A 22723-nucleotide genomic window follows, 5' to 3' on the forward strand; every position below is an offset into this window, starting at 1 on the left:
CTTTATTTTTCTATGAAACAATAGGAAGTGTTCCTTAGACAATCTTGTATTAATTTCCATGTTTAGCACTTTGTCCTTGGCATAACCATGGATCATGAGGAAACTTTAGCTAAAATAAGATTAGAATTCACCTGATGAGGTCTTGTAGTATTGATTTAAACTTATCTTGATTAGCTCTGTTAGGATTTACACTTGCTTGAATGAGGCAGAGCGGAATGCCCCTAGTTTAAAAAGGAATGCATGAATTTTGGAAATCTTAGTGATGAATTTTTGAAAGATGATGTTGATCTTTTTTTTTTTTTTTTAATTGCATGAGGCATGGCCAAATGCCCTTAGTTTGGAACATAAATTCATGATTCTTTGAAAAACTTGATTTGATTAATTTTTTTGAAAACAATGATGCAAGTGATGATTTTTGAAAACAAGTGAGTTAGACACATCAAAGCGCCCCAGTTTGACTTAAAAAAAATCTTTTTTAGTGTCAAACGTTTTTAAAAAAAAGTCTGAGAACTTGAAATTGCATGGGTGTGCGATGGAGAGGCTGCGTACCACTTGGCACATGAGGAGTGCCATTCGGCACTTTTGGAGTGTCGTTCGACACTGGATTATGTTATGTCATTTGCGCCATGGTGGGCCGAATCCTTACAATTTTCCAATGCATGTTTCGCATTTTTGCATTTTTTGAAAAACATTTACTTCGTTTGGGATCATGAAACACTCTCCTAATCAGCTACGAACTCTATGAAACCTATTTCAAACCTGATTGGAAATTGATGTAGCTTATATAAATGGATTCTCTTGTGACAATTCTCTACATAAAGGTTAGTAACACACAATAATCACAAGCAAAAGTCATCCATGGCTAACAATCAAATTTTTTCTCATCCAACAATTCATTATATCAACAGATGGGTTTGTAGCTTTGATTTCAGTACCAAAATCAATTTTACAGCCTTCAAGCTAGAGGGGGTTAAGGCTTTGAGGAATGTTAAGATCAAGTGGGAATTTCTCTGTGTTGCCGTAAAATTCTTAGATTTGGAAGATCATGTGTTTCGGTTTAACACTGCTAAACTCTGTCTGACAATTGAAGAGTTTTTTGCTATTCTAGGCTACGATCCAAGCAAAAAATAGGTTGCAGTTTCTTGTGATCCCAGGCATAAGGAATCTTTGTCTAATGCTATCGATCTTCCTACTTCCATTACTAATTGTATGATTGAAGGCCAAATGATGAATCTTTGTGCAATCACCTCTTGGCTGACTGACAAACACACTTATGGAGTGGCTGACAATATGCAGAAAAACTTCGGTTTGGCCTTATGCTTTGTGGGAAAATTTTTACTTTGCTCTATGAGACATGGTTTTGTGGATGCTCGAGCCATAAGTGTTGTGAGCCAAATTAAGGATGGTGACAATCCTGTTTCTTTGATCTTGGTAGAAACTCTTCTAGGATTGGATGTTCTATTTCATGGTGGAGAAACTCAAAACTTTTTAGGGAGTCCTTTGACTTTGCAAATATGGCTAATGGAGCGACTGGATATGATTGCCATGCCTACAACCGGTAATTATAGACTTAGCAGTTTTCTTAGCAAGGCTGTAATCAAAACTAAGTGCCAAACTGAGAGTGATTGGGTGAAGTTTCTGGACAACAAATTTAGTACTTCAATTCAATAGGACTGTTATTGGTGGAAGTGCCCACCCCCTCTACAGCGGTCTCCAGGATCAGATCACATCTTTCTTGTTAGGTTACGGAGGGCGACTTTCTACATGGCAGATAGACTCTTAAGAAAATTCAAATATGAGAAAGGAATGCTTGGTGGGAAAAGAAGAAGACCTTTCTCTCCTGTGGACACAAATCCTACTACTGTAAAGAACATGCTATTGGGTTTAGAGATGGTTAACCAGGTGGACCAATCTTTTGTCAAGGTTCACTTTCACAGGATGACTACAGAATACTCTAATTGGCTGATAGACAAGATTGTTGACAAGGAAGCTGAGAGGGTTGCTATGAGAGAACGATTTCTCAGAGACAACTGGGAAAGACTCGATGAAGACAACTATGAATTTTAAAGAAGAGACACGGATGATGAAGCACCTAACACAAAAGAAATTAATGATTAGAAAAAGAAAAGATTGAAGACGAAGTGACCTCCTTATTTGTTTTTTTTGGCTTTAAGCATGTTTATTTAGAAATTTACATTAAAAAAAAAATCTTATTTTTAGGAAATATTTAGGGTTTGCAAGTTAAGAGTTCTGTTTATGGTGTAGGCTTTTGGGGTTTTTATTTTTATTTTTTATTTATATATATAGATATAAATCTTATTTTTAGGAAATATTTAGGGTTTGCAAGTTAAGAGTTCTGTTTATGGTGTAGGCTTTTGGGGTTTTTATTTTTATTTTATATATATATATATATATATATATATATATATATATATATATATATATATATGGTTTGGCTTAGGGTTTAGTTTTTTGCGTAATGACATAGTTTAATGGAATTGTTGAATTTCTAGAAAATTTGGTTAATGGCCAAATGGTGGGTTTTGGGAAATTGTGTCTGGACCAATGCATGGTTGCCTACGTACCCCCTTTGATAGAAGGATCAAGTAATCATGTAGTTCATTCATTTTTTATTTGCCTTAATTTTTGCCTAGGCCATCCTTTAGGGTTTTCAACCTAGCAGGCTCTCTCACTCTTTTTTTTTATTTTTTACTTTCCTTTTACGTAGGTCGCCCTCTCGGGTTTTCAACCTATCTTTTTTTTCTTGCTCTAATTTTTGCCTAGACTGCCCTTTTGGATTTTCAGCCTAGCGAGCTCTTTTTTTTTTTCTTTTTTTTTTCTTTTTTCTTTTGTTTTGTCTTTTTGTCTTTTTATTTTTTTATTTTTTATGGCTTGGTTTGCAACTACCACTTCAGACATGGTACTTCTTCAATTGATCCATGTTGGTTGGCTTAGTGAAATGATTTGCATCTAAGTCCATCAACCTTATAGCTCCTCCAAAGTATATCTACTTGATAATGTATGGGCCTGCCCAATTTTGCTTGAATTTCCCGTTTGGATCTTGAAATCAGGGCTTGGATTTCTTTCAACACCAAATCTCCTAACTTCAAATCTCTGGTTCTTACTTTCTTATCAAAAGCGTTTCTAAGTCTCCTTTGGTATCCCTGAATATGGTATAGGGCTTTGAGTCTTTTCTCATCCAGCATGTATAACTGGTCATATCTGCTTTGTAACCAATCTACTTTAGGGATTTCACTTTCTAGTACTATCCTTAGTGATCGAATTCCCATTTCAATGGAAAGGACCTCTTCCATCCCATACACCAACGAATAAGGGGGGGCTCCTATGGAAGATCAAATCGATGTTCTGTACCCCCAAAGTGCATAGGGTAATTGTAAGTGCTAGTCCTTGTAATTCTTTGTGCTCTTCTTCAAAATTCACCCTATATTTTTATTAGTAGCCTCAATTGCTCCATTAGTCTGAGGATGGTAAGGTGAAGATTTATGGTGTTGAATGTTGAATTGTCGCAGTAGCTTCTCTATTTCTTCTTTAAAATATAACCCATTGTTAAAGATGATCTCATGTGGTACCCCATATCTGCTGATGATGTTGGTCTAAATGAATTGAGCAACTTTCTTTGAACTTAGAACTTTGTAGGAGGCAGCGTCTACCCATTTAGTAAAATAGTCTATAGCAATGAGTATGAATTCATGGCCATTGGATTCGGTTAGATGAATCCGCCTTATAATATTTATCCCCTATGTAGAGAATGGCCAGGGTGATGTCATAGTATGTAGTGGTATGGATGGCATGTGTTTTAGATCTCCATGGACTTGGCATTGATGACATTTTTGAACATAAGGCACACAGTCAGCTTCCATAGTGGTCCAGTAGTAACCTTGTCTCATTATCTTCCTTGATAATATGTGTGCATTCATATGTGGCCCATAACTTGATTCATGAACTTCTTCAATTATTTACTGTACCTCCTTGGTGGTTATACAAAGGAGATGAATTCCATCGTATGATCTTCTGTAGAGTCTTTCACCACAAATAATGTAATTAGTGGACAACCTTTGGATGGTCAATTGGTCATTCTTGTCTACAGATAATGAGTATTTCCCATCCTTGAGGTACTATAGAATGTCTGAATACTATTCATCTTCCCCATTCTTTCCCTCATCGTCTTTTATTCTCATGTAGTAGGCTGGTTCTTCTTTTTGTTCCAACACTATTGGTCTGGCTTCATCTTCATTTGGCGCATCCATCATCGATGCCATGGTTGCTAAAGCATCTGTAATTTGATTCTGCATCCTTGGCACATACTGGTATTGGATCTTGCTAAATTTTGATGCCCATTTCTGAAGACATTCATGATAAGGCACAAGCCTTTCTTCTTTGATCTTCCATTTATTCTGAGTCTCCATATACCTCTAACTCCTTCACTCCTAGGCCTAAGGCTGCTTATAGACCCATAATGCAAGCTTCATATTCTATGGCATTGTTAGTGGTAGGAAAGTTAAGTTTGCTGGAAAATGGAATGTGTGTCCCTTTTGGTGAAATTAAGAGAACTCCAATTCTATATCTGTTTTGATTTGTTGCTCCATCAAAATACATCTTCTTTGATTCTTTCTCAATCCCCGTGATATCTTCATCCAGAAAGTCTCCTTGAATCTCTTCAGCTTCTTCTGGTGAACAATGGGCTAAATGATTGGCAATTGCCCTCCCTTTCACTGATTTTTTAGTCACATACTTAATATCAAATTCTGACAAAAATAAGACTCATTTAGCAATATTCCCATCTTGCATGGGTTTTTCCATTATGTACTTCAAAGGATTCATCCTTGCAATAATAAAATAAAGAAAAAACCATGTAAGCAAGCATGTAATGTCTGAGTTTGCAAGTTACCCAAACAAGTACTACACATGTCTTCTCCAAGGGTGAATAATTTTCTTCTTAAGGCAATATCTTCTTGCCGATGTAGTAGATTGCATTCTCCTTCCTAGTCTCCTTTAGGTATTGAGCAAGTAAAGCCCTCATTGCTATATCTGTAGTGGTGAGATACAACAATAACGGCTTTTCAAGTAGTGGTGGGACAAGTATTGGTGGTTTCATTAGACAACTCTTGATCTTCTCAAATGCTTCTTGACATTGTTCATTCCACACTATAGGGACTTCCTTCTTAAGCAGTCTGAAGATTGGTTCACATGTCATGGTAAGCAGGGCTATGAACTTGCTGATGTACTATATCCTCCCTGGAAATCCTTGGATCTCCTTTTCAATTCTTAGAGGTTTCATCTCCACAATTGCCTTGATTTTGCCAGGATCAATTTCTATTCCACTTTGGCTTACCATAATCCCTAACAGTTTTCTGGATGTGACTCTAAAAGTGCATTTCTTGGGATTCAATCGTAACTTGTAGAATTGGATTCTTTCAAAGAACTTCCTCAAAGCTGGTATGCACCATTCATGGTCTTTGGACTTCACTATCATGTCATTAACATAAACTTCTACTTCTTTATGGATTAAATCATGCAACAAAGTAGTGGCTGCACTTTGGAAGGTAGCACCAGCATTTTTAAGGCCAAATGGCATGACCTTGTAGCAGTATGTCCCCCATAAATGATAGTAAAGCATGACCTGTAGTGTTGTCAACCAAGACGTCGATGTGAGGTGAAGGGAAATCATCTTTTGGGTTGGCCTTGTTTAGATCTCGAAAATCTACACACATCCTAACCTTCCCATCTTACTTTGGAACCAGAATCACATTAGCTAACCATTCTGGATAGTTGACCACTCTTAGGAATCCAACATTGTACTATTTCTCCACTTCTTCTTTGATCTTGAAAGTCCACTCTCGTTTCATTCTTCTCAACTTTTGCTTGAACAATTTCATGGTTGGATCTATGGGAATGTAGTGTTGTACTATATCAGTATCAATCCCAGGCATGTCTTCATATGACCAAGCAAAGACCTCCTTGAACTCTGTCAATACTACCACTAATGCATCTTTTTCTGAAGTGGTTAGGGTATTGGCCACTTGGATTATTTTAGGCTAATCCTCAGTTCCCAGGTTAATGCGTTGGGTTTCTTATTTTTCAGGTTCTAGGTATCCATGTTTTAATTCCATATTATTAAGAGTTTTTTTACCAATTTCAGAAATAAAAACATTTAAAGCCAGCAAATAAGCAAAATAAAAAATCATAGTGAAAGGAAAAGAGTTTTCAACAAACTCAACAAACTCAATAGACTCAAAAGACTTAACTGGAAAACTATCACAAACGGACTTAACAGGAATAGAAATACTAGCAGAAATAGACTTAATAGGAATAGAAATAATGTTCTTGGCAAGGGTGATTGGCCCAGCGGTTTTGATCTTCTTGGCAAAGGTGACTGACTTGACGGTCTTAATCTTCCTCACAGAGTCCTCCATAGGGTGGGCAGCTCCTTCCCATGCCCAGTTCTTCTACTCGGTCGTGGCTTCCACAATGGCAGGTGGCTCCCAGTAAGCTCCTTCTTCCCTTAGAATCAATATGGAGGGATCTACATCCATATAATCTGTAGCTTCTTTTTCAATATCCATGTCTATAGGCTTGTCGGTCACAAAAGCATCCAGGCGCTCTATGCTATCCATCCATTCATCAAACAGGTCGTGCTTGCCTCTTTAGCTCAAGTTAGTGGATTGAGGGAAATGTTCTGGCTTGCCTCCTTCTTCCCTCTTATCACTACGTTTAGCACTCTTAAGTGTCATGATTTTGAGACTGTGGACCATCAGCTTATGGTCTAGTGCAGCCAATTTGGCATTTATGTCATCTTCCTCTTTAGTATGTGGGGTTGGTGAACTTGGTTCTAAATCATAATATGACCCCAATTCTAGAACTTCTCTTCCATGCTTGTCATACCTTGGGCCAGATCTTGAGCTAACATTAGTGATATCACTCCAATCTAAAAGGTGCTCATAAGGATATTCTTCGTGGTACATTCGATTGGCTCGCGCATTCTCTTCTATTGCATTCTCTAACACATTCACCAATCTATATTAATCGATATCAGTATCACTCCACCTGTTAGCCTTGGTGTCATCTTCAATGTCTTGATCATAGTGGTCCACATCCCTATCATATTCCTCATAGAACAGGTTTGTATCTTCATCCTCTCTATCACTAGGGGCTTCAGCCTAACCATCACCATTGTATAGGATATCATAGCTTCTACTACTGTTGTCATCACTATCGGTGTTATTGTCATTGTCATGTCCACCATCATCGTTGCTGCTGTCACTACTACTATCACTTTTGTCATCGCTTTCATCGTCATCATCACTAGGGGCTACTCCCCTTTCCTCATCTTCTTTATGGGTTCTTGGTTCATATGAGCTCTTCAATGCATACTAACTAGCCTCCAAATACTCTTCATCTTTGATGCTACAAATGGGATCTCGAAGAAATGTAGTCATGACATTAGGATCCATGTAATTAGCCCAATTAGTAAGAACCTAAGTTGTGTCCTCTTCCTTAAACTCTAGAGCCTTGTTGTGGCAATCAAGTAGTATCTCGAACCCAGGTACCATTATTCTTGTCGTAGGATCGATTCTCTGTTTAGGGAATCCCCAATAACATTAACTTTCTTCGGCTATTACAAACTTGCCATTCAACGTAGGAATGTAGGGCTTTAGCGGATCTGGAGGACAAGGGAGTCCATTTGCTTTGGCTTTGGCTCGAGCCATCTTTCTTACTTCCATCTCTAGCAAATCATCATCAGTGGGCTTGTAGCCTAGCCTAAAAGGTGGTGCGGTAGTAGGGATCGTTGGATCCTGAACAGTTGACTTCTTCATAGTTCTCCCAAAATTCATCCCCGAAAGGTAGTTCATTCTTCTCATCCTTGCTACCACATTGTTGTTACCATAAGGAGCAAAGTCCATTGGGATCTTCTCAACTTCTCCCTCTCTATTTTTAGAAATAGGCCTTTCAATCATGAAGCCATCCAAGGTCAATGGCTCTTTCTCGGAATCAATACCACAAACTTGTTTAGGTACAATCAAAGTATCCCTATAGATGGCCACGATGGCTTCTTCATATGGAAACCAAACCCTTTGATATAGGGAAGAAGGTACGGCCTTTGTGTCATGAATCCAGGGTCGCCCAAGGAGCATGATGAAGTATGAAGCTATGTTAAGGACTTGAAAATCCACCTTCTTGACCATCGATCCTATGATAAGCTCCAAAGTTATGTTCCCCAAGACCTCTCTTCTATTGTTGTCATATGTCCTCACATGTTGATCGGTAGGCACAAAGTCTTTGATACTAAGGCCCAGGCAGCTTGTAGTCTTTAAAGAACACACATTCAAAGTGCTTCCATCATCTATCAAAACCATCGATATCCTCTTAACCATGGAATCTACAGTGATATGCAGATGATTGTTGTGGTGCTTCCCATTCTTAGTTAGATCCTTGTCAGAATAAGAGATGTTGAGTTCCCAATTTATGGATCCAATCATAGCATTCAGATCCTAGGAGGTTATACTTGTAGGGACTTGGATTTGGTTAAGCAGGTCTACTAGGTTTTGGTGGTGTTTGTTTGAGGCCATGAGTAAACCCCATAAGAATATATTGGCTTGTGTCTTCTGTAGTTGCTTAAGGACTTCATCTTCCTCAACAGGTGTTTGTTGGGTAAATCTATTCAAGGGTTCCACGAGGTTGTCAGTCTCTAAATGTGGGGGTTTGAAGTGTCTTCCCCCCCTTATAATGTGGGCAATTTTTGTTGGATCATTGAGGTTAGTGTCTTGGGGTTTGAAGTGTCTCCCCTTATGTGTGGGTGTTTGATTGTTTGTTTGGGGTTTGAAATTTCTTCTCCCATTTGTGGGTGTTTGGTAATCCTCGGGTTCTGATCCTTCATTTCGTATGTCATATCCTATGGTGGTTGTAGATGTCCTATCCATTAATTCTTCCCATGTCATCATGAAGCATTCGGATAGGTCATAGATCAAGTCGGATGGATCTTCCTTATTTTCCTCTTCGGTCATCAAGCACTTAATCCTTGGTCCTTTCCCAAAATTGTGATTGGGCAGGGATTATTAGTTCTGCTAGGCCTTGTAGGTGGCGCAATCACTTTGTTGGCTATTAGGTCTTGAATTGCATAACGAAGGGGAAAACAACGGTCGGTATCATGACCAGGGCCTTGGTGGTAAACACATATTTTATTCACATTAAACTTTAAGGGCAAGGGATTTGAAATTGGTCTTGAGTCTAAGGGTTTCAATAACCCTTTTGCTTTATCTTGTCATACACTTGACTTATGAGCATGTACAACTCATGAAATTCTCTCCTACATCTAGGCCCTTGTGGCACTTGCACAGGTGCAATAGGTGTAATTAATTGATAAGGATCATTTTTTTAATGTTGGAAATTTCTGCAGCCTTAGATCCTAGATTCTTTTTAAACCTTGGTGGGTCATTAGTCTTTACCTTTCCATTGTTTAAAGCATCCTCAACTTGGGTCCCAGCAGCAATTAGATCTTCAAAATTAGGAAAGTATTGTGCAAACCAAATATTTATGAAACACAAGTAATAAATTTTTTACAACCATGATTAATTGTTCTTCCTCACTCGGCCTATTCATCATTTGTGCGGCCTTAGCTCTCAACTTGGTAATGAAAGTGGAGAAGGACTCCTTTGGCTCTTACTTGGTAGTCTCAAGGTCTTTTCTTGTGATGTCCATTTCCATATTGTACTTGTATTGCTTGTGAACCTCTCAGAAAATGTCCTCCTAATTTCTTGCTCTTGCGTCATCTAGGTTGAGGAACCACCTAAGAGCGGCACTGGTCAGTGTGCTTTGAAACATTTGAGTAAGTACTTCCTCGGTCACACCTAAAGGCTGTATAGCCTTCATATACATCTTCAGACGGGACTTTGGGCAACCGGTCCCATCGAACTTGTTCAAGGTTGGAATCTTGAACTTAGATGGCAACCTCACATTAGGGAGTAGTGAGAGAGAATCATAGTCCATAAGGTACTCCATTTTATGGGCTCTTCTAATCATCTCCTCCATTTTATTCATCCTCTCGTTGATCTTTTTCTCACTTTCTAGGGCTGGTGGATCATGATCACTTTTGTCCTCCTCTTGACTACTCTTCAAATTCTGAAACTGTTGCATCACACTGTTCACGTCTTTCCTCAGCTGAATCTGACTAGCTACCATAATGTTGAGAAGGTCTTTGGTGTTCATGGGTTGCTCTAGGTTTGGGTGTTCTCCTTTTTCAGCCATAGTGTGGGGAGCTTCAAACTTCTGGTGACTTGAACTATCTTGGAGGCCGAAGATGGGGTTGTGATGTTGCAGTAGTGGAGTTTCTTCTATGCTTGACGACTTTAGTATGGTGATGGGAGTGACAGGCTTGGAACTGTAGCTACTAGCTTAAGTGTCGGGCTTAGATTCTCTTTGTAGCCTTCCTTCAGATCTTGACCAAATTCTCCCCTAATGATAGGCTTGGTCGGGTTAATCAAAGCTAAGACCCCATCCATATCCATCCATCAACCAAAACAAACACACACAACATGCAATGCAATTTAAACCGAGACAGACCTAGGGATAGGTTCTAAGTCATTATATTGTTGGGTAGGTTTGTTGTTTTATTGTTTTCTATAGCTAGGAAATTACACCTCCCAACTTGTAATGTAATGAACACTGTGTTGGTCCGAATGGCATGATTTGTCCTTTATAGTCAACAGGAAGTGATCCAATGACCTTGGGCTATGAGTTGGTGAGTTCACCACTGGGTACCCGAATCTAATGAAGAGTGGTGACCCATGGTTACTACTAACACAAAATTGTTGAGAAGGGGTACATAAATATTGTTTGAACTATGACAGTTAGGGAAATACAACAAAATATCATACAACATCCCATCAAACATAAATAAACAAACAACAACTATATCATGCGAGACCATGCAAAACAATGGTACACATTTAGTCAATTAAGTCTAATACGAATCTTAGCCCTCGACATCCCCAGTGGAGTAACCACTGTGAGAGACCTCGCCTGAGAGTGCCTCTCAAAAAAAGAGAGATTTTTTTTTTGTAGTATGTTTTTTAGGACACCTCTCTTTTTGGGTAAGTAGTGTAGAGCTGCCACTTATTTTTTTATGTACAAAAAATAAGAAAAACTAATATACAAATACATGACTGAATTGTTCCTCTATCATTGATTTTATAAAGAAGATACATGTTTGAAAATTTGAACATTACATGGCTTTGGGTCCTAGTTACAATCTACCAAAGATACATGGCTTTTTGTCCTAGTTACAATCTACCCAAAATAAATAAAGACAAGACTAGATCTACTTAACTAAAGACCTAAATCTGGAGGTTAGGTTACGGAATGGGAAGGTGTTAGGCACCCATTCTACCTAGACAGAGTCTGGTCTTCTAGACTCTTGTGACCAATGTACCATTTTATGCATGTCATGAATGATATTTTGAACATGTAAAAGAAAAAAACATAATTACATAAAACCATTTATGACTGTATCTTCTTTTTTGTTTATAAAAATTCAGATCTGTTTTAATAATTAGAAAAAAATTGATTTTCACTTGAAAAATCAGATCTATTGTTGTATGTGTAAAAAGGATGGTTTTTTAAGAGAAAATTTAGATCTGTTTTTATTTAATAAAAACAAAGTCTTTTGGTCGGTTAAAAAATTCAGATCTGTTTTTATATTTGAAAAATATTTTTTTTTTTATCGAAAGGATCTCATTCACAAAATAATTTTATGTTACATGACTCAAACAAAACAAACAACAAAAACAACAATTCGTGATCTCTTCCTTTATTTCAAAAATCTGCATGCATTGAAAAAATCAAATCTGTATCTAAAGAAGATACAAAATCCATTTTTGGTTTAAGAAAAATTTAGATCTACATCTAAGGAAGATGCAGATCCATTTTTGTTTAAAGAAAAATTCAAATCTACATCTAAGGAAGATGTAGATCCATTTTATTTTTGAGAAAAAATCAGATCTACATCTAAAGAAGATGTAGATCTGTTTTATTTTGAAGAAAAATTCAGATCTACATCTAAAGAAGACGTAGATCCGTTTTATTTTGAAGAAAAATTAGTTTAGTACATGCAGATCTCTAAAACTAAGAAACAGATTATAGTAAAAATAAAATAATCTAGTGCATATTTTGATAATCCAAATTAACAAATCAAAATATGAATATTTAAAACACGAAAGCATCCACCCTCATGATTAGAGAAACGTAAAAATAAGGGGTAGAAAGCAACCTTTTGCATGAGCGCTCTTTTACTTGAGAGGATGTTTTAGGGTTCAAAGATACTTATTCAATTCTCTTCAAAACCTAAAAATCCTAATTCTTGTAGCAAATCTTAGAGAGGATCAACTAATATCAGCAATTTCTATGTCTTAAAACGTATGCCTCTCAGAGCGTAAAACAAATGTTCTGAATTATGAGACTTAAACTCTATTTATAGAGGCCAGAAATCTCTAAAAAATAGACACGGACGATTATGATGTGAATCTAGACTCATCCTTTTGCAAAAAGGTTGAAAAGAGTGTGCCTTATCGTCACCCGAAGATCATTGGGCCAAAGCCAAAGAGGGGCAATTCGGCACTCCAAAAGTGCCGAATTGGCTCTTGGATGCCAAACACAATTCCGTGTTTGGGTGCCATTTGGACTCTCCTTCTAGGGTTTTTTGACCAGTCCTTATATCTAGACATGTTTTCATCCTCCGCCCATGATTTTTTTTTTAATCTCTTTTCTAGATAATTCAGGCTTTTTTTTTTTATATTGAATTCAGGCTTTTAAGAACAATTATCTTGTGGATAAATCCCTTAAAATAAATCTTGATAAAATTCAGATTATCTACAATTTCATTGTTATCCAATCATCCATTTTATTCCTATGCATGCAGCCCTATTTTAAACACTAATTATCAACCAATCACAAAATCATTTAATTAATTTTAGTTGTTCAACCAATCAAAATTAATTTAAATTAATCGCGTGTAGTCGACTCTTCCTAGACACAATGCATATGAACCGTGCAAACTTGATCATGTGATATCTTTCGATCCGATGGTTCGATTTAGAAACCGGACATACCATTGCAACCATTAGAATCTCAAGATCATTGTTATGATATGCTATGAATAGGCCAATGCATGCAATGTAGGAACAAATTGCTGCATGTGATGCAAGAATGATTTTTTTTTTTGGTACATGGATGGTCACTCTAGTCATCTTCATTGATTAAATCATGGGTGCAAAATCGAGTGTCTATAGTACGAAATGTGGTTTTTAGGATATCCTTTGAGTGCATTCAGATTTGATGGTTTTTGGATCTCAAATCTAGTTTGGAGAATCAATATGCTCCATGCAACTCGTCAATCACTAGTCTTGGAAATTTATCCTTAACCATGATTTGATTCAAGGCCCTATAATCAATGCAAAGCCTCCAAGACCCATTATGTTTCTTCACAAGTATGACAAGAGAGGAGTAAAGACTATGGCTTAGCCGGATTATTCCTGATTCCAACATCTCTGAAATTAATTTTTCAATTTCAACTTTTTGAAAATGAGGATAGACATGGTCTTATCGAAACTGGTTGACTTCCTAGTGATAAGGAAATCCAGTGATCATGAGTTCTTGAAGGTGGAAGCCCCTTAGGTTCGACAAAAGATCTTGGAACGAAGATAGCACCTGCTGTGAGAGCGATCTTGTATTTGCAGTAGTGTTGTTGGTGCACTTGCACAGAGAGAGAACAATTGCAGCAAAATTCCCCATTTCTTTTTCTTGATCTGTTGTTTAATTTCCTTTTCATTAACCAACCAATTAGTTGGTTTTGTTAGACCCTGCAACTCTATTGTTTTTCCTTGCATCCTAAACTTCATGTTCATTCTTGAGAAATCCCATAAGATAGGGCCTAGAGTAATTAATCACTGTGCTCCTAGAACTACATCAAACACCTCCAATGGTAATAAATAAAAATCCGAGACAAAGGCATTACCTTGCATTTCTACTTGCACCCCATAGGATAGGGCATACTAAGTAGTCTCTCAAATTGACTTTGATACTCTTGTACTGTTCCAGTTTGTTTAAGTTTAGTCAAATCACGAAAGAAATCTACATATTCATTTTGCCCACACCTTGTGTACAACCCTTCCTTAAGTGTACTCCATGTGAGTTCCTCCCCTTCATCCTTAACTAATTGATACCATAGTTAAGCTTCTCCCTCTAGGTGGTAAGCAGCCAATGGTAACTGCTCTTCCATGGAAATTTTTTGAAACTCAAAAATCTGTTCAGCTCTACACACCCAACTAGTGGGATCTTCCATGCCGTTAAGGTGTATAAAGTCAAGTTTGATTACCTTTGGGATAACCGAACCATTTGAGCCCCACTGTCCTGAGTTGAATCTACTTGAAAATATTTCTCCCCCACCATGCCGATGAGAACTCTCTGCCCTTTTGCTACTATGAATACTCGTATGCTTTTCAGAACAAGTATGCATTGCAGCAAGCATCTCTTGTATCTCCTTCTTCACCTTTTGTTGTTCCCTATCCATGGAAGTCAGGTTGCTAACTTCACCTTCCAATCTACCCACACAATCCTTAGCCATAACTTGCTCTGATACCAAACTGATACGACCCCCGCCTTGGCCACATATTGTACCTCTTTTCCCACATGAGGCTATGGTTAGATCGAGGAAATTCTGAAATTAACAGTAAAGAAGAAGGAATAAATTTCTGGTTATGCTTCGAGGGATAATTGGGACCTCCTTAGCAAGCAAAAGCTTGAGTTTTTGCTAGAATATTCAGATGACTTCTTATTAATAAATGCATGCTATAAATAGCCTCCAACTGAGCATACAATGCATTCCTAATTGATAAAGATAAAATAACAACTCCTATCCTATTTTCAACTCCTATCTCTGTTGGACACACCCAAGTAGAGTCATTATTTGAAAAGCAACCCTACAAACATAAGCAAGATAACCATTAATAACTCCTAAACAAATCCTAAACAATCAGATAACTTCAACAAGCTAGAACCAATCTTGTGCAGCAGATAACACTCATCCAGAGCAGCCAAGAGATAGTAAAAACTGTGTTGCATAATCTGTTCTGAGCTGCTGTCCAAATCCACTTCAACAAGCTGGTCCGTAACAGCTAGTGGCTTCTTCTTTGATCAATGTTCATATAAAATTTTACGGTCATAACTCTTGTGGAGAGCTTAATTTGATAAAATTATTTAAATATAACCATTTAATTAATAATAAATTTTAACACACAATAACTAACATTGACCACAATAGAATTTCTCATACGCATAAGTCTTTAGTTACGTAATGCACAACAGGAATTTAGAGGAATTAAAGTAACATACAATAGGGAAGGGTCACAGACTACACATTCATTAATGCCCAACCAACGAGAAAAGTGTCACTTTAAATCCACCGACTAGGTAGAGCCAAGTAGATAAGCAAGTTGGAAGCAAAAATCTTCATTGAATTTTTTTTTTTATTGGTTTACCCATTTCGTGTGCCAAGCATTGAGATATGTTCTGGACTATCTCAGAGGGGAGAGGATAAGGGTGGAGTGGAAAAGAGACCACTGATCAAACCCTTAGCAATATGACTGTAAGATGCTTCTGTTAAGTGAATTCCATCCCAGTTTACATGAGCTGATGGATCATTACAAGCTTTGGATCCAATGTGACCACACCTTGCTGAATTGTTGAAATTGTATGGTCCACCCCCTCCGCAACAAGCTGTTAGAGTACTATTGAAAAAACCTGCATGCATCAATAAGCCTAAACTTAGATAATGCTGTAATTAACTTTGCATGGGTATCATAGATTACACTTCCAGCTACACTAATTAATCAATGCAATGGCTTGATCAACAGTCAAGACCAAAAACTCTCTCCTATTTCATTTGAAATGAAGAGAGAATCATGATCTCTACCTCTTTAACCTCCAAAAATGAGCTTGGAACATCAGAAATGGTAAAATTCCATGTCCCATTAGGCTAGATTATGAGTAGCACAAGTAGTATCCTTAGGTTCAAGTCAAAAAAAAAAAAAACCCGAAGCAAACATACATACATACATACACACACACACATATATATATATAGACACAAACAAAATATTGTCAACAACCAATGCCACTTGCCCAATAAAAAGAGTAAATTGGATTAATGCCAAAAGAGTGGTATAAATGTGGTTGTATTTATCAAACAGTTGCAGAGTTTCAAGTAGGAAATAAATAAAGTAGGTATGTCCAAATGGTTCTTGAAATTAGGTTTAATGGAACTATTGACTGGTCCATTGGAATGACATCACTCCATTACTAAGTTGGTTCATGCATGCTCGATTAAGATCCTCTAAGGCACTTAAAATAACTGTCTCAATGAATTTTTAAAATTCTATTAATTCATTTTAAAATAAGTGAATTTCATCTTAGCATGTCATTCATTTCCAAATGACTGTTAATTAATTTTACGATGTGACAAAATTAAATTTTAAAATAAGTGAATTTCATCTTAGCATGTCATTCATTCCCAAATGACTGTTAATTAAATTTACGATGTGACAGAATTAAATCTTGATTTCGCAACCAAAAAAAAAAACGCACACATAAATGGAAGAAACATGTAAAGCTCACCGTAATGTCTCGGTGCGTGAAAGAATCGTATAGCTGCACCATAATAGTCTGCATAAATGATCCTTGCATGTGGGTACTTCTGTCTCAGCATCTCGAGAGCACGTTTTAGCAGATTGTTATGGTACTTAGCAAAAGAATTAAAAGCCTTTAGGCACCCATTTTTTGGGTCATAGTCAGCTTTGTTAGGACTTTGAAACAAGGTCATATACACGGCTGAGCACCCAATTGGCAAATTACCCGGCACCACTAGCTCCACCGCACCTTCCCCTATCAATGCCTAATCATCATGACAAACATGAAATCTCATGAAAAAAAATAGAGAGTGTGAGAGAGCTAGCCAGCCTAGTGTTATGATAACTTTTACAAACTGATGTGTTACCAAGAATAATAATAATAATAAATAAATAAAAAGTGATTCAGATACTCATAATTTATTAACTTATTTAAATTTACCAGAAAAATGCTAAATTTTATTACAAAATGCTTACCGACTGATGCAGAAATCAATAAGATAATAATCAAGTGTTTGGATTTTATTTTATTATCCGTGACACTTCAGTTTGTAATATTTACTTAATAAATTAATTTTGTAGCATTCCTAGCATCACTTATTCTACTAGTTATATTCATTGGTTACCAGATTGTCACTGTATGTTTTTGTAATTTGTTTTATCTAAGTTTTGTAAGACAAAACATTTTATAACATTTTACAAAAAAATTTTGGTCAATGGAAAATATTTTAAAGTTTGACAAAAAATTTTACAATGAAACAAATACGGTAAAATGATGAAAGTATTTTCAGTAAAACCTTTTAAAAAAATAGTAAAATTTTTAATGTGTTTTAAGTAAAAAAAAAGTTAAGAAAAATGACAAAGTTACCACATATTTTAGCACAAAAAAATAAAAATTGATGTGATAAATATATGGGTGTTATTAAGCAGAAAAATAAGACGAAGAGTGCTAAGAGTGTTGAGGCACGTGAGGTTCACATGAAAGAGGTTAAGATGCAGCAGAGAGTCGTTGATAAGGAACAGCTAGACTAGATGCAAACACGTGTACATTGAGCATTAACTAATTCCATACTTGCGGCAACCGACTCTCATTAATACGGATGAATTAGTTATAGAAATTAGTTTTTCTGTTTTTTCCCTTCTATGCTTGCTTGTACATATAAAAGCAAAGCTACTTTGTAAATTCTCATTCAATGAAATAATAATCTTCTATTTACCTTTCCTTCCAAAGAGAAACAGAGAGAGAGAGGTAAAGAGAGTGTTTTTCACTGAACGTGATCCGTTTTTCAGGGGTCATTTAAACAACATATATAATAAAGGAAGTTTTGAATTACTATGTTTTTGTGAATAAAAATTTTGTAAGTATCATATTTGTAATATTTTAATGATGATTTTGGCCACCTGTCTAGCCCGACATGAAGAGTTTGATCATTTATGAGTGAGCTTACACTGGTGGCCTTAGTAATTGCATCAACGACAACCGGGACGAAAGCTCGAAGCTTTTTAATGCTTCCACCGACAAAGAAAGCGTAGTTGTAATCGTTTCCACCAATCTCTCCCACGAGAAAGAGCGACTTCTTGAAATAGTTGTCACAATCTATGACAGAAATGAAAGGTTGCATATATCATAAAAAGTCGATGTTGAAAAAAGAAAAAGAAAAAGGATTAGTGTAATTACTGGTTTAAGGTAAATGTCACCTTGTTTGGTTGTACAGAGGGAGGACTTCAGCTTCTTAAACCAACCAAGCTGAATGCTCAAAGAGTCCTTAGTCCATAGGAGTGACTCTATTTTTAGTTCTTTGAAGAATTGTGGATCAAGTGCGGTGGCTCCAGCAACAGCAAAATTTACTCCGTGCTTGAAATCATGACCATTGTCTATTGCTAGATAGGGAGGAAGATATGGCAGCCCATATGCCTCAGCTACATTTTAATTTCACCACAGCTAATTAATAATTTAATATTGACATGGGATTTTACAATCTATATCGATTTTAAAGTGTAGTCATTTTTCTATACACACTTTTTAATTACACTCAATACAGTAAACTTTTTGTTTTCTTATTCAGTGTTCATAGCAAACTTGTTAAAAAATATATTTTTTAGTAACTCAAAATACTATTTTATCTAATTTAACATCTCACTTTATAATATACCCATCAATAAAAATTTTATTTTAACATTCAACAGATTAAAATAATATAAACAGCATAATAAAATAATATATCTAACACAATAAATAACAATTACAACCATCAACACATTAAAATACTATTTTTTTAAACCCCACATTAAAATAAATAAAAAACTTTTGTTTTAAGTTTAGCTGTAGCTCAAACTCAAATATTTTTTAGTTTACTTCTTTGCTGTAGAAACATTTTTAGGGAATTGGTTGCTAAATTGACTTTGTAGTCAAATATCTCACATTCAATGCAAATACTCATCATAAATTTTTTTTTTTTAGTTAGCAGAGTGAAAAATTTTAAATAAATATATATATCGTACAAAGATAGTGCTCTGCAAACTTATTGAGCACTGTACCTAGTGTCGTGCAAAAATTTTAGCATTGAAGAGTTGGACGTGGACCTATTTTTGGTTATTCTTAGATATAGCTCTTTTAAATTTTACTGAAAAGTGAAAAGAAAATGTTTTGAAGAGTCAAATGTGTTATTTCTTATTAACTTTGTTACTTGTATCACTGCTTTAGCATTTAAAAAATGTTTTTCTTTGTTTTATTATTATTTAGTGGAAGAGTTTAGAATAATTCGAACTAAGTTTTTGTTCTCTAAATCACAGCTTTTAAGCTCGATTTCATTTTCATATGATGTTGTTGTGACTTGAATATAGGAATTTAACTAATAATAATAACGAAGGAAGAAGAAAAGAAAGTCAAAGTACCAATGAAATCAACCACTAAGCGTCCATCGGAGCACCGGCCAGTTGCGTGTTGAAAGAAGGTCTCACCATAAGGGAGCTTCCCTATTACTGGAAATGCAAGGGCGCCAGAAAGAATAAAATTGCCTGTGTCACTAAGAGAGTCCCCAAAGTTGAAAATTGACTCATATCGCTGAGGACTTGATAGTACTGCCCCCAAAGTGAAGAGTAAGAAGGATAGGAGGGGAAAAAGTTTCATGACAATAGCCATGGATGAAGATGAGTTGCCAGAAATGTATGTTGAATATATAGATTTTTTTTTTTTTTTTGAATATATAGATTGTTGTCTAATAACAAAAGCAACTGTCCAAGGATTAATACAGTTGTGCATTAAATGTAAGACACCCTTACTTAACCAGTTTTTTGCATCTCTTAAAGAAGTTAGTTACCCACCATTATTTAAAAAAAGTGTTCGGATGCCTTGTGAACATTTGTAGGGTAATTCTATGGTACTCTTTTTTTTGGGTACGGTACTTACAAATAGGCAATCTACTAAGTTATCAAAAATATCATATTTGATGGTTTCATCCTCATATTATGTAATACCAATCAGGGACGGAGCCGGGACTTGAAGTTATGAGAGGAAGAATTTTCCTCAACGGGGATGTCAAGATTTTCCTTAATTGGAGCATTGAGATTTTCCTCAACTGGTTCATCAAGATTTTCCTTAATTGGGATGTCAAGAGTTTCCTCGATTGGGAAATTAGGATTCTCCACAACATTAGTGGTTGGCAATGTTTTATCACTAGTACTAGCTTCTAAATCATTTGAAACTTTTCTTTTGAAAAAATTAAATATGATAGTTGAGTTTTTCATAATCTATAAATAAAATATAATTTGAAATTATCATGTCATTATATGGTCAATAATCTAGAATCTTTACACACAATAAACAAGTACTATGCACAGAGGTGCTGAACAATTAATCAATAAATTTTAAAGTTGAAAAAAAACTCTTTAATTATTTACCCAATAAAGAATCTTTTAAATTTTTTAAAAGAAACCAAATCACTAACGAGCAATACTACATAAAGAGCAAATAACATCACATGGGCTGCAGTAGGTGTTGATGTGTTGCTGGTGTTGTACTGTTGCGTGTTGTGTTTGTTTATGCTTTTTTATCAAACAAAGAGAGGACTGCTAGCTGGATAGTTTTTTGGTTAAAATATATACACACACACACGTATATTTTGTCATTGATTAAAGAAAGAAAGATTAGTCTAGACTCTAGTAGTTTACCTCTCTGATTCTCTCTCTCTCTTTCTCTTTAGTCTCTTCTAGACAAAACTACCATCCCTGCTTCAGATGATGAAGATTCTAAGATGTAGTCTTACATCACAAGACAATTCAGGAAGTTTATGAAGAATGTCAATGTGGAAGGCTTTGACAAGGACCGCAAGCAATCTAGTTCTTCTCAATTTAAAAGTCATGACAGAGAGAAGAAGGATGTTAAGGATGGCGGTCTGTACACCATTCCCTTCAGACCAAAGTGCTTCGAATGTCAAGATTTTGGACACATGAAACAAGAATGTCCAACATATCTTAAGTCGATTGGGAAAAGCAAGGCTCTTGCTGTTACCTTGAGTGACAGCAAACCTGATACTGAGTTAGATGACAGTGATGATGAGGGAATCTTGAGTGCTTTCATTGCTACAATTGATCCTAAGGAGGGGACTATGGAAACTGTGGATGAAGAAAAGGATTTGATGGATTCAAAGTTTGAGAAAATGGATGAACAAGATGACATCCATACAACCTATGCTAAGTTGTACAAGGTTTCAGAGAAGCACGAGAAATTGTATAGGTTGGCCACCAAGAAGCTAAGTGATGTGGAACTAGATCGAGAGTAACTTTCTACCAAGGTTGATGAAGCAAATCAAACCATTGGAGCACTATGGTTCAAGAACAATTTCTTGGCTAAAAAGACAAAGAAGCTTGAAGCAGAACTATTCCAGGTCAAAGCTCAATTGGAAAGGACTTCTAGTGCAAAGCTAGATGAGATGCTAAGCTTTCAGAAAGCTGCTTCTGATAAAACCAATTTGGGCTATGATTTCTCTTCTCCTAATATTACCTCATCTAATTAAACAATTGTGCTTGTCTCACCTACTGATAATGTTAATTCTAAAAATGATGAAGCTAAAACTAAAATAGCTAGTGAGAACTTAGATAAAGGCAAATCTATTTTAGGACCACCCCCTAAGGTTGAAAAGAAAAAGGCTAGAAACCCTAGGACTAAAAGGGATAACAACAAAAAGTCTCAACAAAAGAAGCCATATTTTTTTCATCACTGTGGAGATTCAGGGCATACTAATCCAAATTGCTACAAGTGGTTAGCCACTCAACAAAGCAATAGTATGCTCTCGTCTAGAAACCAAAATCAGTTTCCATCCTTTCTAGCCCCTCTTGGAGATCTTCTCAAGGCCCTCATATTCCTTTCGAACTTGAACGGTTTCAATTCTTCCCTCTCACCTCCGGATCAAAGGTTCACGCAAAGGAAAGGTTCTTCCAAGGTGTGGAAGGAAAAAGGCTCAAAGTAATTCAATCACTTTTTTTCTCTCTCTCTTTTCTTTTATGATTTGCATTAATTTTTTGTTTTGATTTCTAGCTTTTGAGTCAGTCTAGTTTTATACTTTGTGTGTTTCTTTATGTTTTTGTTTGGTTGCTTTTTAGTTTTTGTTTTATTAGTTTTTCATAAAAAAAAAAATTTTTAATCAGAAAAATACAAAAACAGAGTGTATGTGTATATTGGTATTTGTGTACCCTAGATGGCCATTGAAACAAAGTTTTCTAAACTTTGTATCTCTTGTAGCTTAGATGAGCACTATAATACACAACTAAGTAAGTGAGCTTTGTGGCTCGTGTTTGTGATGAGTACGATTAAGTTTGTCTCTTTTACATTTAATACTCATACCACTCTTTTTGATAGGAAGGACTAAAAAATCGTAACAAAAAGGCATATATAATCATCTCACCACTAAAGCCTGCCAATCATGTATAACATATGTGTGCTTCAGCATTGCAAAATTGTGATGTTTTGGCTTACATAATTGGGTATTTCTTCTCTCTCTATATATGCCCATGCATGATATGTTCAAAAA

General features: G+C 36.1%; 2 protein-coding genes across 2 annotated transcripts; both read right to left on the reverse strand.

The window, feature by feature from the left end:
• Window positions 1-4464: 4464 nt before the first annotated feature.
• Window positions 4465-5215, reverse strand: LOC142635265 (uncharacterized). Its single transcript, XM_075809454.1, has 2 exons — window positions 4978-5215; window positions 4465-4766 (listed from the first exon to the last, which is right to left on the reverse strand). The coding sequence occupies exons 1-2, from the start codon at window positions 5213-5215 to the stop codon at window positions 4465-4467; spliced, it is 540 nt and encodes a 179-aa protein (XP_075665569.1).
• Window positions 5216-15256: 10041 nt separating this feature from the next.
• LOC142633960 (GDSL esterase/lipase At5g45910-like) lies at window positions 15257-19867 on the reverse strand. The gene is made up of 5 exons (XM_075808225.1): window positions 19590-19867; window positions 18393-18614; window positions 18143-18291; window positions 16684-16960; window positions 15257-15810 (listed from the first exon to the last, which is right to left on the reverse strand). The coding sequence occupies exons 1-5, from the start codon at window positions 19834-19836 to the stop codon at window positions 15590-15592; spliced, it is 1116 nt and encodes a 371-aa protein (XP_075664340.1). The 5' UTR covers window positions 19837-19867; the 3' UTR covers window positions 15257-15589.
• Between the last annotated feature and the right edge of the window lie 2856 nt (window positions 19868-22723).

This window comes from Castanea sativa, chromosome 5 (assembly GCF_040712315.1).
Source record: "Castanea sativa cultivar Marrone di Chiusa Pesio chromosome 5, ASM4071231v1".
Classification (NCBI taxonomy): Eukaryota; Viridiplantae; Streptophyta; class Magnoliopsida; order Fagales; family Fagaceae; genus Castanea; species Castanea sativa.

What these genes read in the sequence shown, in the direction of transcription:
- LOC142635265 (XM_075809454.1), bottom strand. Translation starts at nt 5,215, where the DNA reads ATGACATGTGAACCAATCTTCAGACTGCTTAAGAAGGAAGTCCCTATA. An exon ending in GAATGCAATCTACTACATCG is followed by an intron (nt 4,767 to 4,977) that starts GCAAGAAGATAT and finishes TATTTTTGTCAG; the next exon opens with AATTTGATATTAAGTATGTG.
- LOC142633960 (XM_075808225.1), bottom strand. Translation starts at nt 19,836, where the DNA reads ATGGCTATTGTCATGAAACTTTTTCCCCTCCTATCCTTCTTACTCTTC. An exon ending in CAATTACTAAGGCCACCAGT is followed by an intron (nt 16,961 to 18,142) that starts GTAAGCTCACTC and finishes CATGATGATTAG; the next exon opens with GCATTGATAGGGGAAGGTGC. An exon ending in TCACGCACCGAGACATTACG is followed by an intron (nt 15,811 to 16,683) that starts GTGAGCTTTACA and finishes TGATGCATGCAG; the next exon opens with GTTTTTTCAATAGTACTCTA.